General features: G+C 38.5%; 1 protein-coding gene across 3 annotated transcripts in view; it reads left to right on the forward strand.

Moving 5' to 3' along the window:
* The window catches only part of DKK2 (dickkopf WNT signaling pathway inhibitor 2), a 161,822-nt gene that overhangs the window by 26,292 nt on the left and 115,467 nt on the right, over positions 1–20,063 (forward strand). For 2 of the 3 annotated variants that reach the window (XM_050710675.1, XM_050710674.1), the window contains 2 exons: positions 2,270–2,356; positions 15,550–15,798. In XM_050710675.1, coding sequence (XP_050566632.1) covers positions 15,751–15,798 — 48 coding nt within the window. In that variant the 5' untranslated portion in view covers positions 2,270–2,356; positions 15,550–15,750. Of the gene's footprint in view, positions 1–2,269; positions 2,357–10,219; positions 10,327–15,549; positions 15,799–20,063 lie in introns of those variants that run through there. The other variant, XM_035569605.2, reaches the window with a different exon arrangement.

Below are 20,063 nucleotides of genomic sequence, written 5' to 3' on the forward strand. Positions count from 1 at the left end.
TTTACTCTTCATTTTACATACCCTCTATGTGTTGATATGACATAATTCTCTATAAAGGTAGGAATACTGTGCACATACAACCACGAGTTTGTATGAGATACTGTGAATATCCCATGAGAGAGGGAACAAAACATAATTTAAAGTTGGAACCAGGAGTGATTTATGAAGATCATTGTCTTACTGATTCAGATACTTTCCATATGTTGTAGAAACCACTTTTTGCATGGTATGCCTAAAACATGTAGCAAATCTACCTCCTTTAAAATGTTTTTCTTAAAATGAAATTATTATTTTTTTAAAATCTCCGTTCTGTGGTATCCCACCTTATTTTTATTGAAAGGACACTTTAACATGAAAGAGATTGTGAGGTGACTCTGCTGAAGTTTGGTGTGGTTGACAAAAAAACTAGAAGTACTTTTGATGCTAAAACATCCTATTGCACTGTATTTATGGCTTGACTTCTGTATCACGCTTATCTGATACATAATATGCCCTGTATTATGCTTAACACCCTGAAAGTACTAGCCTAGTATGGGAGGAACAAATTTATTTATTTGTTTTTACAGCTGTAGCACCTAATAATTATATATCTCATTTTATTTTAGAAATTATTTAAAGATATGGACCTAGTTGTATTTAAATTATGTGATGGGAACATGATTACTAAAAATCCATTACTGTTTGAGGCATTAAAACACTCCATTGAATTTATTATAATGCATAAAATAATTTTACTATGTGTAGACTATTTCACTGGTTGCTTAGTGAATGAAGGGACATGTATTAATCACATAAATCAACACCACCTGTGGCAACTTGCCCCCCTGAAGTACCTGCCAAGGAGAGATGGATGAACAAAGCATGAGGAAGAAATTATCTGGTGTGTGCTGTGCCTTTTTGCTTGCGATCTTCTAGAACGTATTTGTTTGTTCACCAAACAGTGCCTGCAGAGTAGTTTGGCTTGTAGCTTGTTTGGAGGCAATTTGTAGTTAGTATCAAAATACGCTTCCAATGAAGATTATTTATCACTAATGGAGGGACCCATTTTTTTGTTCTTTGTGTTTGATCCCTTCCTTACTTAACAAGTCCATGGATCACAAATGAGACATTGCAGTGTTACTGCTGTACAAATTAATAACAGTATGAATCACCTACAAATACAATAGCTTTACTTTGGACCCTTCATAATGATCTCCACAGACTTCAGGGGTATTCAGAACAAACCTTAGAATCAATTTCTCAGCGTGAACATATGGGACTGCCACTTTAAAATATATTAGGCACACTTTCCGTAGTCCTTTTTTAAAATTGCTTGTTTCAGTGGCTGTCTCCCATTAAACTTTTTGCTAGGCAATCTGTGGAAAGTGAATTATAAAGAAGATGCAAAGCCACTTGAAACTAATAAAGTACTTGAACAAATATAATTAAGAAATTGTGAACACTGTTTTCCTGTAACTGTAATCCAGGGTCTATGTTTTTAGACGCTTTCCCCCATGTTCCTATTTTGTAAGTCTTATATGTGTTCTGCCATGAGATAGCATAAGAGTTCTAGCAGAAGAGTTGCATAAGATAGTATAAACCAGGCTCATCAGTACCAAAAGCTCACTTTGAAAGTGTTTAAAATGTTTTCAGAAAGATGAAACAACATCAGTACTAAAAATAGTAATAAAAATTCACTTTCCTTGATTAAATGAATCAAAAATAGGTGTGCAACTTGAGCAAAGATTGCATTTATTTATTTATTTATTTATTTATTCTTTGCTTCCTTGATGTGCAGCCATGCACATCTGCTCAGTGCACAGAAGGCTTGTCGGAGCACGCTGGTGAGTAGCACGGTAGCAGGCCTGTGGACATCCTTTGTTGTGTCCTGCGCACTCTGTACGTATCAGTGCCACGTTGTTCTCCAGACTTCCGTGCTGTGCGAGCTTGCTGCTGGGAGGGGAGAACAAATGTGTCTGTAAAGCTTTAACATCTGTTGTAACCATGAGTGCTTTGCTGGATGAGCTCACCAGCAGGTAGGACAGCTCGTTCCTCTGGTCTGCTATCATTAGCTAGCCACCGCTGCTGACCCTTGGAGAATTGTTAATGCATCTTTTCAGGCTTGAGAAAAGGTTAGTCAGCCAAATAGGTGTTTTCTGCATGGCCTAAAGGGAAGGACAAACAACTCTTTCCAAAGCAGCTGTGAAAGCAGCTTCTGCATGTATAGGATAGAAGACAAATGTGCTGGACAGGTTTTCTGTTACTTATTTTAATTTTTATATTTTCACAGAATGAATTTTATCCATGGGCAGGGGACTGAAGAAATGTGTGTATGATTGCTCTACCCTCAGAAGAGGATCTGAGGTGAAAATGAGAGGTGAGTGGACAGAATACTGGCTCTCCGAGCAAGAATTAATTGTATATTATTGTCATGTGTTGCTCTATTGCACTTGCCTACAGGGAAGTGGTAATGAGTCAGTGTTTGTCCATAGATTCAAGATTTATGAGCATGTCAGTTGGCAAATTCAGAACAAGTCCACAGTTGTCTGTTCCATGTTTTTCTGGTTGCTTAAAACAATTTATCATCAGCTGCTTTCTGCTGCTTGTAGGATCACTGGAAATCCCATCCCACTCTATTGTTCTCTCTCTAATGTCAATCAGTTCCACTTCTTTTCTTTCACTGGTGATATGGCTAATTAGAGAAATGGGAACGTGTACTTCATAGCACTGGTACAGCCTCTTCCAAAATCTTTCCTAGGCAAGGACCGCTCTTCTCATCACTTGCTTGGACTTACCGTTTGCCTGTCCCTTCTCTGCTTCAAAAAGCTCTGTGTAACTCTCCTTTTTTATTTTGAGACACATGGGCATGCATCAATTTTTCTGACTCTGTGATGGGTCTGCTTAACTAAGTTCATTTAGGTTCTTCATCAGGAATGAAAGTGGAAACTAAATGTGTCCTCAGGATGGAATAACCCCAATTGTCCCAGCTGAAAAGATGATTAATTTCTTTTCCTTGAAGGTGCACTGTTCACTCATGAAGCTGGTAGCCAAGCCTGATAGTCAGAGATTAGAATTAACGTTTTCCTTTCCAGAAATGCAGTTTGTATTTAAGTGATATACAGCAGAATTGTCTCTAAGAGCTGCAACGTGTGGAAGATATGTAACACAATCTTTTCTTCGCTCATGTATCATCAGCTGTTTACTAGACTCTCGTTTCAAACTCTTTGTTAGCCGTGGTAGTGTAGGGGAAGGAACAAACAGCTTGAGTTTCAAATCTGAAACTGACTTTACAGCACTGACACTTAGGTATGCAAAGAATTACAATTTTTCCCCCTTTGTTTTGACAGTTTGTCTATCGAATGATAAAACAGTTGAAGCTGGACAGGCCTGCAGGAGGTCAGTTTTTTCAACCCTATGGTCATATAGATAGATAGATATTCGTACATTCAGAAGGACAGCTGTATTTTGGATTATTTGCTTCCACAGTGTGTATCGCCCTCATCCACAGCAGGTGGCGCTTGAGCCCCTGAAATGCACAATTTATTCAGCGATTCTTGTGGTTTTACACCACAGGTTCTGTACAAACTGTGGAAGACGCTCTGGTAACATCAGTATCCTCTGATACCGGTTGCTTAAAATCAGAGTGATAGCCCACAAAACAGGATACAGGGTGAGAAGCAAGAAGGAAATTTTTGGAATCAGTTAAATTAACTTGGGCATAAGGACAATTAATGCTGCAGTTTTCCACTCCTTGGAATGCCATGATCCAGGAAACGATGTGATTGCTGTTTGTAACATCATATTCTTAGTAGGAAGCACTTCCCAGAATTGGGAACTGTGTAAACAGCAAATGCATTTAAATATAACAAAAATGTATATTAACCTGAATGAAATCAGCATAAGGAAATAACCGGTTCACAGACGAGCAGAAACAGTGATGCTTGTTTTGCACAAAAGCCAAAAATGCTATTTGATTACAGTCACATTTTTGATACTTTTTATCTTATGCAGGAAAGGTGTTTCAGTCTGCCTGTGCCAAGCAGAACAGAATTTCATGCTGCTAACTTTTCAGTTTAATCCTGCAAAAGCATGATTTCAATTGTTCCTATCTAACAGAACAGAAGGATTTTGGCAGAGGTTTTACACTTACACTGGTTGCCTACTCTAGTGACTAAAACAGAGTCAGACAACTCTAATATTTAGGACTGTAATGTACAGTTTGGAGCGTTAATAATGCAGGCATGATAGGCTTTGGCTCCCTGTGCAGTTAATGGAGAAAGGAGATGCAATTCCTCAGGTACAGGACACTGTACCATGAGTGCATATTACAGAAACATCTTTTTGTGCGTTTTTGTTCTCTGAACTAGTGGTCAGTGCCTTCCAGTGCTTGATAATCCTTCCCATATTTATTATAAAGATGTTCTGTTGTTTTTCAATATAGCCACAAACAGAAAGGAGAAAATGTGAATGGAAAGGCTTGAAAAGTTTTAGGAAAGTGAAAATAGACATTTAAGATCATGATGAGGAAGTAAGATCTGTCTTTCTGGATCCCAAAAAATCCAAAACACTACAAAACATTTGCAAGCAGAGCTAGTGACAAAAGTACTGTCAGGACGGGGTTTCAACCGGTGTTAAATCATTATGGGACCATCAAAGGTCTCTTCTGTTGCTGTTCTGCCTGAGTGCTTACAGAGCCCCTGTAACTAGGCACCACCTCTGTGGTCGTGGAAACTAAGGAAAGTGGGAAGGTTGCGTGTATTATGAGGATACCGACGATGAAGTGAGTTATATGTCATTAGCCACCATAACAAGTGGGATTCCAGGCAGACTGTAAATCATGCACTGAAGCAGGATTATTCTTGCAAATCTATATATAAAAAAGGGTGACGTGACATCGGACACGCTACTGAAGGGAGCCAATCTATATCCTGGTTATGAATGTTAATTGTTAATGAACCTGCATGTTAATGAACCTGCCAATCCACTGAAAACAAGTTATTACTGGTCATTCCCCCTTTAGAGAAAAAGGAGCAAATAACTTTTACTTTGCTTTTCCTATATTCAAGAAAATGCACTTAATAACTTGGTATGACCTAGAAATGCTGGGCTCAACTCTCCCCTGCTCTCCATTCTGTGTAGATACTACCCCTTGTGCCAAGAGGTTTTAACATACTGATGTGTCAGAAACAGTGGCATTTTAAATCTATTTGTCAAAAGAATAGATGGTGGATAAAACATATCTATTAACTTTGAAGATAGCTCTTGCTCAGTAAGGACCTCACCCAGAGCCATAATATTGAATTAATGGTGTAAATACAATTCCAGAACAAACAACCCCCAAAACTGTGTTCAAACAAACAAACAAAAGAAAAGTGACATACTACATTGATGAATCACTGATACATTTGCTGAGCTGAATAATCCTTTGTACTACCCTTGAAGGGAAATTAAGTAAAAAGTCCTATCTGTGGCCATTGTTTGTTATCAGCATACATTGCTAGTCAAAAATGGCTTTGGTATAGAGAAGAGTCTTAGAGTAAGTGTTAATAAATTCCAACTTAAATATAAATGCTGTGCCAAACAAATTGTATGCTATGATGTACAGTTGAAACTTTGAGCCTACCACAAATCCCAGAAGCACACATTCCCAAAACAAGTGCTTTCCAGCAAATACCAAACAAAAATAACTTTTCAACAGAAGATGTCTCTGGAGTATAGCAAAATACCAGCCCTCTTAGGACAGTCATGCAGGAGAAAGTAAGTAGTCATCATAAACTCCAACTTCTTCTGTGGAACCAGCCAATAACCATCATGCCTGGGTGGTGTCAAGAAGAACGAGATTATTTTCATCTTCTGTATGTGACGAATTCCTCTGTTCTCCAGATTAAATGAAATAAAGGCCTTCACTGCATCTGGTGTAATAAAGTTATGCCATTACCCCCTTCCATTCCAGATGAAGCAGTCAGAAATGAGCACTTCTCCCGTACAGCTGCTGCTGCTGCTTCTTTTGATCAAAATTGCTCTGTGTTCTTAGTAACTGTAAATCTGAAGGAGGAAGTGTTTTTAGGAGATGGAATAGACATGAATTACCCTCTTTGGTAAGCATTCAAGGCTTTATATTCTCTAGGGACTGCAAAAAAATGTTCTGTGTATTTCAAGATCTCAGATGTTGTTCCTTATTTAAAGGATTTTCCATAGCAAAATCTACAGGCATATCATGAATACTATTCTTCCCAAATGAATTCACAATTAGGAGTTCAAACAGAGTAAAACCTGGGATTTTCTGAGAATCTTAATAGATCTCACATTACTAGGTTCTGTTGTCAGCCCAATCCACAAGGGAATGAATAACACTTAAACTATTAAGGCACCAGAGTTTTTTAGGAAACGGAAAGCATCCATCCTATCTAAGAAATCAATTCCACAGAATTTGTTCCATTGTCAAATGGTCTGGGAAAGCAAGTCTGTTAGGGTTCTTTTAAGTTAGCAATATTTTATCAAGACAGCTACCATTGTAATTGTATAATATTATGCACATTATTTCAAAAGAAGTTGACCTAAAACATGGATGTATTCATGGCAAGTGCTGGTACATAGGCTTCATTCACAGATAACTACATTCTTGCTTCTAAATAATTTGTGGTCATGACCCTTTCTTACTACCTACTGTAATACCAACTCAAGCTATTTTTCTGGATCTGAGATTCTGGATACATGTTATGATCTGAATGAAGATAGAATTGCAATTTGGCAGGAACCTGAAAAGAGGAAGATAAGAAGAAAGCACTCAGTACAGCCTTACAGATTCATACTGGGTAGCTTGGGTTTCAGAAAGTCCCAAATCAGAGGGTAATTTAGATTATCTTGTCATTTCTCTGGTTTATCACAGGAGATATGCTTCACCCAGATATCCTTTTTGAAGCTCACCCACTTTGTATAAAGCATTTCAGAATGAGCAGGAGATTAACTTGCGCCAGGGAAGAACAATGTTTGAGGTTCTCATAGTGTTAGGAACCCAAGTAGATGTTAGGCTACTTGTTGATCTGCAAGGCAGAAGAACATTGTGTTGATCTGTAAGGCAGACACACTGTGCATTCACTACAAGAAGGTTATTACTTTGACAATCTAGGCAGAATAGGTTTTGTTTCTATTTTACAAGGAGGAAATTGATGTGTACAAGTCCCTCATCCTAGATCATATTTGAAAGCTGCATGTGCATCATAAATACATGATATTTTAGAAACTGCCCAATTCCATATCCAAGTTAAGAAGTATTTGTCTTCCTTCTACTCAGGAAATAGGTAGTAAATCTCAGTGATTAGCACCGATGAAATGATTTCAGTGATTATTCTGCAATATTCATGGTTCTTGTGTCACTTTGGACATGAAAGGCACTAAAGAGATCTCACCAGTTTTCCAGAAGTGAAAAGTCACAACTCAAAAAGATGAGTATAAGTATTTTGCAATTCAGGTCTGAATCCAGACTCTGCTAAGGTGAGGGGTCTTTGAACAGGAGTCTTGGTTCTGACAGTGAACAAGAGGTAAGCCAAGAGTAATTCTGTTGAGCTCAATGGGACAATGGTTATAAAAAAAAAAAAAAAAAGTAAAAGAAGATTCAGGATTTTTCCATTTATGTAAAACAATGAATTAGTTATTGAAGTGATTAGACGCATTGTTTTCATGCAGAATGGATGCTTATTCTCTTGTCTCAGTTCCTTCATCCTGACCTTAAAGATCATCTAGTTCTATAATGTGGATAGAATGCCAACGAGTTTCCTCCCTTTTCTTTGATAAGGAGAAAAATATCAGTGATTTATACCTGTGCTTTCAAGTGAGCAGAGTTAAGTCTGTACCTTTCCCTCCTTGGTGTTCCAGAAACTAGCAAATTCATGCGTGCTTTTACACCAGGACCAGCAACATTGCTCAGGGTTTTACAAGAAAAAAAATATATGATGGCACAATTATCAAATTTTGGAGTAGTTTTGTGGATGGTTATATTACAAAAGGGAAACAAGAAATCCATACTCAATTTTTGTTGTTGTTAGGATCTCCTGTAGAATAGAAGAGGAAAAACATTTATTGAAAATGACAGGGTAATTGTACAAGAAGAAAGAAAAACTGGTCTGAAGAATCAGGCAGGTAGACCAGGAACTAAGTTTATCTTGTTCAAAGTATTTACTAGATTTTAGGGTGATGGTGACTATCTCGATTCTGACCAATATATATGGTAAATGAGACACAAATGCAGGTACATATATTTATTTTGTTGCATCTGATATAAATGTGTGTGTGCATACATATTATAGGAAAGAAAGAATAACAGCTTCCTTACTATATGAGTTGTAAACTTTGAGGCAAAAATGATCATGTTGCCTGTGTGTTTAATGGACTGATTCCATGAACTGGAAAAGTTTATATATCTTTACATGAGGAAGTTTTATATTTTCTATGGTATTTGCAAACAGTGTAAAATAAATAATTTAAACACTTAGATTAAATTAATCAAAAATCCAAAATCCCCAAATGAAGTCTTTTCATAATAATCATCACAATGAAGATTTCAGGCAAAACATATACAGTTGGCGGCAACATCAAATTCTAAATGGATAAATCATCCTGCAAAATGCCCTGCTAAAGGTCTATCTTGAGACCGCACAACTTTACATAAAGGCTACTTATTTTTCCTCCTCAGACTAGAGCAGGAGCTCCTACTGCTAATATAAAACACTCTTCTGTCTGTTTCAGGGGAAATGATGAAAAGATGGAAAGCGCAAAGCCAGTTCAGATCAGCTCCAATTGTATGCATCTATGTGGTCTTCTATGTAATAACAGTCCTCTGTAGTTAAATGACCTCGTGTCCCAGGAAACTGAGCAAGGAGGAGGCTTGTAATTAATAATGAAATCTGCACAAAAATGGTTTGGAAAAACCATTAAGGATGACAGATAACTGCACTGGAGACGTAAAAGGAAGGTAGTGATTCCTTTCTTAGTGACTGGTTGTATATCTATAAGAACCTAACTTGTCCTGAGTGCTTAACATGAGAGTACTTCTGGAGTGCCTGTGTATTGGGGAGAAAATGGGAAAAATCCATTGATTTTCCAGAAATGGCATTTGAGGAAGAATGCACCCTCTTTTACTGTTGCAATGTTTCAAATGAAGGAAATGACAATTCCAGTATGATCTGGAAGGCAAAATCATCCTAGATTTTGACCGAGACTCAACAAATGACATTCTTATGTCATGAGAGCCTTTGTGATAAGGAGATGTTCACGGCCATAGAAAACTGAATGTGCAGGCTGAAGCAGGAAACTTTAGTCTTTGAAAAAAAGGGAATAGTTTTTGCACCATGCCACAGGTAATTTTTCAGTGGTCTAATCTGAGGATTATTACTGTGCAGGAAAGAAAACATGAACCTTTCAAGCATCTTTACTTTTAATTTTTTGCTTTCTTGTGCCATTGCTTTGTATTTTTGCACAATTGTTGCACAATCTTTTCCTTTGTTCTAGAACATGAGTCCTGGAGATATTACCAGAATGACAGGTAGTCAGGGACATACATCAGAGAGGTTTTCCAGCCTGATTTTCCAAGGCAAGCAAATGAAAAGGTAGGCAGTAGCTTACGTGAAGACAATCCCGCTGAAGGCAGTAGGTGGAGGCAAAGTGCAATAAAAATCCCGATGTTGTACTATAGCCTTCAGCCCAGGGGCATCCCTGGCTATTTGAAGACACACTGCTGTATGCTTTGTAGAAAAAGTGCAAGTTTGTCCCAGTGGCCAAAAACAAATGGAAGACTAGTACTGAAGTGTTTTCTTGGATAAAAAAAAAGGATGGCTTCCGAGTTGGCTTGCGGTACCTGCTGTCTACACACGCCTCTTGGAAATACAAAGAAAATAGAATTTTGCAGAAAGGGAGAGATGGCTGGGGTAGTAAAAAGTTCATGGCCCGACTGCCTTCTTTCCTATGACTTGACAGCGGAAGATCAAGCTGGCTGTTGCATCTGTGGAATGATTTCTGGGGTATTGACAGTTACTGGAAACATTGCTGGGACACATTATCCAGCAAATTAAAACTAGGAAAGCATAGGGTAACCTGTGTAATATGTGTGTTTCAAAAATGTTGTCTTGGCATATATGTTAAAAAATGTATTTGACAATGCATTGTAAATGTGTTCATAAACTTCACATTTTACCCTGATTTTGCAGATAACAGAAGAGACATTTGGATCAATTCAAATATAGTATGTTTTTTAGTCAGAACATCTACAGAGCAAAGGAAACAGAGGGTTTCTCAGTCTAGCCAGGGGAGGAAGAGTTTTCATCGTTCTCCTTTTGCCAAATAGCTCACAGGGTAAGGAATGCTTTGAAGATATTTTCTCCTGCAAGTGTGATGTAACAAGCAAGCTGAAGTAGGCTGACCAGATTACAAACAAATAGCTCTGAGAAACTGTGGTTTCTGGAGAGTAAGAGTGGTGTGACAACTCCTAGTAGGCAATACCAGAGATACCCTTGTAATGACCTGCTTAACCTTTATGTTCATTCTTCTGCTACTGTTGGGAATGGCTAAATCCCAGACTTGCAGGTTTGGGTTAGGAAGATCAAACCATTAGGGAAGTGGAGAAAACGTCCTAGTCTGAACATCCAAATAGTGTCCCCAATGTTTGCAGAACAACAGCTAAGGCCCTGTGGGGCAGCTTACAGGTGAGAATGGGTAGGTTTCAGCTGGCAAGGGGAGACCAGCTGCTCCCCATATCCGTTCATGGCTTTCACCTGCAACCAGTGCAGTGAGTGGTGTGGGAGGCTGAGGTGTGAGGAAAGGCTTCATATGCGTGCCAGGAGAGGTTTGTTGGCTTTTACTTTTGCTTTTCTTTAGTTCCTCTGTGACTCCTTTGGGTGGTCGAAAGGTGTCTGTCTCTTTTTATACTCTGGAAATGAATTAGGAAACTCTCCCTAAGACTTGTTGAAGCAGGATGGCACAAGAAGATTCTCCGTTAGCAGGGGCTTGGGTCTGGTCTAAACCTGGGCTTTGCTGTATGTTTCTGAAGGCCAGATTCTGTGCTCTTAGATCTGTGTAAATTATTTGGGTCTTTCTAGTGTTTGAATAAAATGGAGAGGGGAAGCTAGCCAGACATTTTATTTTATTTCCCTTCTAGCCCCATGTTTTATTATTTTTAAAGTGATTGACTGGAAGGAGTTTAAAGAGGATACATTAATATTTAACTGTGCTGCAACAAATAATTGATGTTTTTAAAGTTTTCTTTCATTCAGACTTGTCTGGAGCTCCCCAGCCTAGTTTATTTTTGATTATAGAAATTCATTTCAGTTAAATCATTCCTTTATCGGCAGGATCTGCCCGCATTTGGTTAGACTAAATAGCTCTAGAAACCACAGTGTTTTTTTCAATTGCTTTGAATCAAAGTTACATTAAGGCAAAGAGAAAAAAAAACAAACAACAACACACCACTCTTTTGCTGAAATTGGGCTGGATCTCATTAATACAGAAACAATTATATTAAGGAGTCTTTAATGTGTAGCTGTGATGCTGTGCTAGTCACTTAAAGCTTCATCTCTGTTTTGAGAACAGACTATCCTGTTTCTTGAGTTTTTCCACTTGCAGTTTTTTGTGTGTCCATGACCTGGAAGCTTCCACCTGCCCTGTCCGTTTGTGATTCTTTTGATAATCAGTAGTCTCCATTAGTTCTTTTGATGCCTTATAAAGCCTTATGCTTTTGGCAGGTAGAGCTAACAGGTCAGAAATGAGGAAAATAAATCTTATTTTGCTAAATAGCCATGTTTATGTTGTTGATACATCTGCTTTTATTGAATGGCTTCCTGCTGATACACAAGGCAGGTTGTTCGCTGTTAGCAACGATTGTTTTATGAATCCTCTACTGGGCTTGTCTGATCTTATTCATAATTGTACATGCCACTGAACACTGGGGGTTATTGGGGAGGGGATTGAAGTTGCGTGGTTGTAAAAGAGGGTGACTTTTTTTGTTTTTGACACTAAAGTTTTTTGCAAATTGCTCCAACAATAGAAAGGGAAGTGCAAGTTCATTTTAAGGCCATTTTAAGTATAACTCTTTGTCAAAGAAATGGCACGAGAATTTAAGGTTTGTGAGATGGATGTCTCAGTGAGATTTAAAAGCTTTTTAAAACGTACGCATAATACCACAGTCCTGTATTACCACCCCAATATATGAAAAAGTGATATAAGTGTTCTGTAGATTGATAGGGATATTTCTCAACTGCAGGCTAGCTTCTGAAACCCTTTGCTCCTGCCAGCAATTGCATTCAAGTATTAGGTGATGGATTTACACAATTGCATTTTAGCTCTTAAGAACATCAGCCAGATGTCATAAGGTAGAGCATCCCCACAGACATTTATTAGCTTATTTCCTTCTAATTTATTAGCTTATTTATTCTCAAGTGCTTTTCAAGTTTTGCATAAATAAATGCACTATGTTCTGTTGCTTACAGAACTCACCTGTTTTATTTGTGTATCTGACTAGTTCCTCTATAAGACTGTATTCCTAACTCACATCCCATGTATCTGCTACTGGTTCTAGTTTGGAACTGCAGAAATGCAGAAACATACAACTTCATGGGACCACAGATTATTTATTAAAATGATTCCTCATGCTTATTTTGTAACACGCTCTCCTGTTCTAGCCGATGAATACATTGGCTAAATTCCTGAATTATACACTACTAATTCTTAAAATTTATTCCAGGTAAGAAAGGATTAGAATTTCATGAGTTTGAGACTGATTCTGTAAAGCATTAATATATCAGTAGAGTGAATTCAGGAACTCACTCTTCAAAATTTGTTTATAAAGGTTTCGAATTCACTTTATGGACTTTTACTTTAGCATGAAATATTCCTTCATATTACTTAACCTCTGTGTCTGGTGCCCAGAGAGTGGGGAACTCTACATGGAAAGCATTCAAGAGAAATTCTGAAAAATTTATTGAATCATATGTTGCTAATGTGAGAAAAATCTCAAATAATTTTCTTCAGACAGGATTTTCTGTGAAGCTATTTTATTTGCGATTGCAATGGCGGGCATCCTGTCAATTAGGAGCACATTTTAGTAAATAAATCATAACCTTTTATTCCCTATTACCCGACACCTGATCACTTCCCTTTTTTCCTCATTGGCTGAGTACTACAGGTTCACAAGCTACTCGATGCTCCTCTACACCACATATGTACAATTTTTTTTTTTCAACCCTTTAATTTCTCCTTTTTCGCTTTTTTCCCCTTTCTTATGTTTTGAGAACTTGTGGTCTTTGTTTTACTGTTCTCACACTGCTCATCCTGTTTTTCTCAAGCTTCCACCTTATTTTGGAACAGTGAGGCCTTCTACTGTCCTCTTACCTACTTAGCATTTCTCCTTATTATGACTACACAACCACCTTTGAATACAGAAAATTAGTCCTCTACTGCAAAAACACAACTTAGTTTCTCACACTAAGTACAGCCCTCTTATCTTTTATTACCCCTTTTAACATAGATTTCAAGTTGGGTAAAGGACTAAAGAATCATCACTCTGTGTACTTCTCACTGAGACTTAGTGTTGCAGGCATTGGCTCTGCCTTGGGGTAACAGTGTAGTCCCACCGAGTCACAGAATATCCTGAGTTGGAAGGGGCCCTCAGGGGTCAATAAGTCCAGGCCCTGGCTTGGGGCTGTGACTGCTGCCCTGGGGAGCCTGGCCCAGTGCCTGACCACTTCTTTTGGTGAAGAACCTTTTCCTAACATCCAGACTGAACTTCCCCTGATGCAAATTCTTGCCATTGCCTCAGGTACTGTCACTGTCCCCAGAGAGCAGAGCTCAGCACTTGCCCCTCCGCTCCCCTCGTGAGGGAGCTGCAGGCCACCATGAGGCCTCCCCTCAGCCTGCTCTGCGCTAAACAAACCAAGGGACCTCAGCTGCTTCTCATACATCTTACCTTCTAGACCCTTCACTATCTTTGTGGCCCTCCTGTGGACGCTTTCTAACAGTTTTATGTCCCTCTTATACTGTGGTACCCAATACTCTAGGCAGTGCTTGAAATGAGGCCTCACCAGCGCAGAGTGGGGCAATCACTTCCCACAACCAGCTAGCAGTGTCATGCTTGGTGCACCCCAGGGTGCAGTTGGCAATAACATGACAGAATTAGTCTGTTGAGTGGTGGGTCCTCTTGCAAAACAGTCCTTTATTTTGTTAGCCAGATGTAATACCGTGTAAGAAGCGTGTAAACCGCAAATTTCTCCCTTGGTAGTCTTAGCATTTCTAAGAGATGGGCCATTCAGGTGGAGGAAGCAGAAATCCTTATGTGTGAAGAAGTGTACTTGAGTATAAGGTTTCTTGTACCCACCAGCACACAAAGGGTTGTGATTTTACTGGGAGTTGTTTAAAATTGCAGCATTTCACATGTGAGTCAGATCTGAGTCTAAATGGACTGCTGTTACAAGAATATACATGGCACCTGTGGAACATTGCTCTTAAGTGTTGTTGTTTTTTTTTCTTAGTTAAAAAGATCAAAACGGGTATCCTTTTGTTTTAATATACGTGTACCTATTTCGTTTGTTTGTTTGCACAAAGTATATATTAGTTTCAGAATCTCCATGTATTTACTGCACACTAGAACTCTGAATCCTTCTATTCCCTGCACTAACTTCCTCAAATCCAGTTTTGCATGTGAAACTCCATGGATTAGAGTCACCCTCAAATCTGAACCCTAAGTCTATACATATAAAAAATGTATATATATGAGTTTATATAATTCTATATACACACATACAATTCTCATACTCTAAGAGGAAGAAACAAAAAAATCTACATTTTCAGCTAGGGCTGGTTATACCCTGCTGTGATCAGAGGAATGATTACAGCTCATGACATATCTAAGCTATCTAACTAAAACTGGTTTATACATGCACAGCAGTAGATTTGCAGCAGAGTATATGTTGGCTACTGAATGTATGCTGGGACTTAATCAGTTCGCTGCATTATTGCATTTTGCTACCCTGGCTAAGATAAAGCTGGCTGCTTCAGGTGCATCTAAAGCAGGTCTGTCACAGCACAGTATTAACATGCTATGTTGAAGTTTCAATCTCATGAACTGTTAATATTGCATTAATTCTTGCAACACTGGGTTCAGCCTTGAGTTACAGTGCTTTTAATGCCCACCCCCTCCAAAATACATCCAGATCTGCGTTCTGGATATTCAGTTTTCCTCTGTTTTGTGAATACCTGTTCGATCAGCCTCTAAGATATCTGCTTTCTCTCCTGTGATGCTGACCCTCTCCTTCAGATCTCAGAGCCACCCATCATGCAGGCCTTTGGTACCATCCCATACATCATCGGTTTCCTGTGTGTCAGCCATGTGGAAACTACCTGAAGTAGTTAGGGTTAAGTGCTTCAAACCAAGGGGATAAATTGCTTTGTTGTTTGTTATTCCTCATAACCAATCTTCTGTCTATGAAAATATTCTCCTAGGGCAGTTTTGAATGAGGCCTAATTCTGCACTTATTTCCTTAATGCACTTAATTCCTTGCATTTTTTGATCTTTACTCTCAACTACAGCCCATGAAGAATTAAACTTGCTCAAGAGAGTGGAAGAACATGTTAACAAGGAAAGATAAAAACTGAGCATGGAAAGTTTGGCCAAATAATTTCCAAGACGGACCATGATGACTTTGTATTTTTTATGTGCAAATTACAAAGAGGGCAAAAACTCCGACTTGAAAAAAGATGCTATAACTGGGAATAGTGGATTGAAAAGTGATGAAAAAATTTCAGACAGAACATCTGGGAAAAAAAGATGTCCTAAAGGTGAGACGTATTGGACTGTGGAATTTTCTACTGATTAATGGCATGTATTAACCCACCAGCTGATCTGGATGCTGAAGTGAGAATTGCTTTCTACATTTTAACAAGAAAGATTTATTTCCATTAAAAAAAAAAAAGTCACCTGCAGTTAAAATCTGTAGTGTGATCTTTCTGAAGATTTGGTTCATGAAAACAAAATAAAAATAATTAGCTGTCATGGCAATAAGAGAATTGACTTTTATAGTAAGGAAAAAACACTCTGTGTCCACATTCTTTGGGCTATTTTTTTCTTTTTTCTTTCACAGGCATGACTCCCATGCTACATACCACAAGCAGTCCAACCTTACTAACAAACCACATTTTGGGATTGATCTAGGAGTTGACTCTCCAATGTTATGTACAATAGGAGCAATGTAATAAAACACACTCTAATCACTATCTGAAATTGGCATCTCGTACTCAAAAATCCTTTCATTTTACTTTGGACCCCCATGAAAGTCAAGTTTATGGAATAATGAACTCCAGGAAGGAGCTGGAGCTCATTTACTATTTGAATAGTACAAAACCCTTCATAAAATGTTGACATTATTCAGTGTGCAGCAAAATGCAGCTGGTGTAAAACCTTTTTTTTTTCACTTTAAATAAATACTGCAGTTGTTTGTTACCACGAGAATAAGAGATTAATTTACAAATTGTTCATCTTTCCTGCTCATCGTTCCAGAACTGCTAGTCCACTTGTCTCTAGCTACTGTGTGCAATTACTGTGCAGGCTGCCAGGAAGAGAAACATAATGAAATAGTGTGTTCTTCTATTAACAATGGCAGATCAAATGGAAAGTATTACTCAGAAAACATTTCTTAGTGGTTCTTCTCCAGAACACACAAAGTATGGTTAGGAACAAACACAGAGACATCTCTCTGGTGCCTATTGCAGGGCATAGCTGCTTGAAAGAACCTGTTTAGGGTAAGAAATTATCCCTATAAAATGAAACCCCTACTTTCGGTTCCCAGTGCTTTATTATTTAATGTGCAACTTTTTGCATACTTATCCTCCCAAGAGTGCCTAGAGATAATGAAGTGCTATTTTTGAAATCCTGTTGAAGAAGATAGAGAGGTACAGAGAGGTCATAAGGGACTGGGAGAGCAGGGAATGGGAGCACAGCAATTCCTAGTGTAACAGCTCAGAGCCATTATCAGTTTCACTCCTCAGCTCTCTTCTCTTTCTCCCTGTGGAAATGACAGCACAGATAACATGGGGACTTGGGTACTCTGCATCTAGGTAAAGCTGCGGATTTGTGTAATCCATATCCACCTTGAAAAAACAAACCAGCTTCATGTGGAATAATGGGTCTGTTCCAGGATACTGTAGCCCTGTAGACTGATAACAGTGTTATTTGTATGTGGTGGTTTGGGTCTCTCTTGGTATAGCTTGGCTATATATGCTCTGTGGTAGCTCTGACAGTAATGCAGGAGAAAGTAAAAAATGCTTCAAGAACTGACTCTGGAAGCTATGCAAATTAAATTTTAAATGATGAATACCAAATACCTGTAGACTTTTCTTCATGGGCCAAAGAGTGTTGTCATGGAGGCACGTTAAGGCTCCTTTGAAAGGGAAGGAAAGTCAAAGGATCGCAGCATAGTAATACAAAGGCTATTCGACTTCAGAGTCAGGAAGAGACCTTTTCATTCTCTGTGTTCTCTGCTGGGTATTGCTTCCTCTTGCATAAAACATAACGTTAGTTTGCTATAGTTTATACAATTGTCTAAAACATAGGCTTAAGGCAGAAAGTGAAGATATGTCTGCGAGAGAAGAAACAATAGCATAAGCTTCTACTGCTGTACCCATTGACTCAGGATCTGCTACGCTCCCTTCTGCCATTCCAATTTCACACGCCTGTCGTCTTTCATCTCATTCCAGCTTTCAGGGTGGTGGTCTGTCCTCCTCCTTCTGATTCCCTCCTCTCTGCTGGAACTGAAGCTGTACCAGAAAGAAGAGTCTGAATACTCTCTGGGAGGGATCTTGAATTTGTAGAAAAGACATCTTTGTTGCCTTTTTTATTTTCTTCTTATTGTAGCTGTCTACTTTAGAACTTGCAAACATGAGTGAAAACAGTTTGGGAATGACATTTCTGTTCTGTACATGAAACTCTGTATATTTGGTATTATATTATGTACAGAGCCCAGAGTCTCCTGGTGTCTTGTGGGACATTTTGGAAAGATAAGTGGTCTATTCATGTTTCATGTCTCTAAAAGCTAAAGCTAAGCATGTCCTTCCCATTGTCATATTTAGCTATTGTTTCTCCTTGTGACTTTTCTCTGATCACTGTGTGATCTGCTTTATGTGAATTTAAAAGTGAATGAGATGACTTTTTTTTTGGATAATATTGGGTGTCCGTATGTACCTATACACAAATTCCATGGGTAGAAAAGGTAACTAACAATATTTTTGTAGATGAAAAGTTTGTATTTGTGATTACCTACTGAAGGGATGCAAGACACAGACTCCTGATGGCTCTTGAACAGGAGATGTTTATTGCCCTTTTTCACTACTACATATACTTTTCCCATAGCCCCACGTGCTGTCCACGCGCCCGAATCTGTCTTACAATTGGTTAGAAACCCTCAGACATGCGCCTTGAGCCAGCCAGAAATTGGCCACTGCCCAAAGCTCATCTTTAACACTGTAGCCAATTTACTTTATCTCGACCTTGCTCAAGTTTTTGGTTCTACCGCTGTTTTCCTCATTATCTCTAACTCAGGGACTTGTGAAACAGCACAAAGCTCCCTGCGAATTCCTTTGCCACAACCCACCTGCAACATAAAATGGCATGTCAGCCATGGAAAATGAAATAAAAACAGTGCCCACACTGATTTTTCTAAAAATATCTTACAAGAATCTTGTCTTCTATAGTTTGATTAAATCACTTATTCTTTGTATAGAAAAAAAAAACAAACAAAAAAAAACAATAATATGTCATTTCATAGGATAAGAGGAATCCATCTGAATTTTTAAGAATCTGTTTTTTCAAAGAATTTATTTTAATCTGAAGTACCGAAGATGACGAGGTTTAGCATCCTTGTAGTTGAATAAGGTCATGTTTTAATAATTTCCTTGTTCTAAGGTTCCCTCAGTCAAATGACCTAGTTTACTGAAGTGAATGGAACTGTAATAATCTCTAATTATTTGTCGTGTTCCTTTAGCTACTTCATGGGATTGTGTTAGATTAACTGATGTTCCAGTTTGACTAACACCTCGTGTGGAAATGACAGTGTTTCAGTTCTTCTGAAACAATTTCTTAGCCTTGTGATGCTTGCCTACCTTTACTCACTGAATGTTTTTATTAACTCCTTGCGAATGGCTTATGTGCAGGTTATACCTTAGGTTTATTTTAAAACATCTGATCCTTGATGAAAGACTGTAGATCAACTTTGCTATTCAGAGTGTATCATTTTGATCAATGCCACTGGCTGTTGAAGCTAGAAATGATTCATCAAAAGACTTTTAGCAAAATAAAGACATTACAGTGGCTTAACTCCAAAAGTTTTCACTGTCCTTGCAGCTGTTGTTTTGCTCCATTTCATTTTTTCAAAGACCCATTCTATCTGCAGATATGACACTGTTAAGTTCAGGAAGAAGCAACACCTCACTTACTAAGAATGTCTCTGCTTTTCCGTTACTAAATATTATATTATCCTCAGAGCTGCAGATGAAAATCTGCTTGGATGAATATACATCAGAGCATATGACTAATGAAAAGCCAAGGACAAATGTGGGTGCTTCCCCAAGTCTAACAAACTTATCTGATTTTTTCCTACTCTTTATCTGCTGGGGCTAAGATATGATTGCTTACAAATCTGTTCTTCTGCTTGGTTATGGCAACAGCGATTGTTTGGTGATTGAACTAGGGATTGTTTATCTTGTGCATGACCAGATTGTTTGTAATTACTCCAGGGAGACTGTTGGAAGAGTCAAGGGTTTTCTAGCGTCATCATTATTCTGGGAACACTCCCATGGATGGGCCCCAGATGCCCAAGGAGTCCATGCTAGAGCTCTTTTTCTGTGGGGCTGAATTGCTCCTTGGGTACCAGGCTGTGCACCGGAAAGGCTTATTGGGCAGGAAGGCTTGAACAGTGATAGCAGATTTCCTTCTAGTAGTCTTGCAGGTATTAAAGTATGTTGTATGTGAGGAAAAACACAATGTAGTGGTGACAGATAAATGCCAAGTTCAGACAAAACCCTAGTTTGGGAGTGCCATGAGGGCCTTAGGA

Source organism: Cygnus atratus, chromosome 4 (genome assembly GCF_013377495.2).
Source record: "Cygnus atratus isolate AKBS03 ecotype Queensland, Australia chromosome 4, CAtr_DNAZoo_HiC_assembly, whole genome shotgun sequence".
Classification (NCBI taxonomy): domain Eukaryota; kingdom Metazoa; phylum Chordata; class Aves; order Anseriformes; family Anatidae; genus Cygnus; species Cygnus atratus.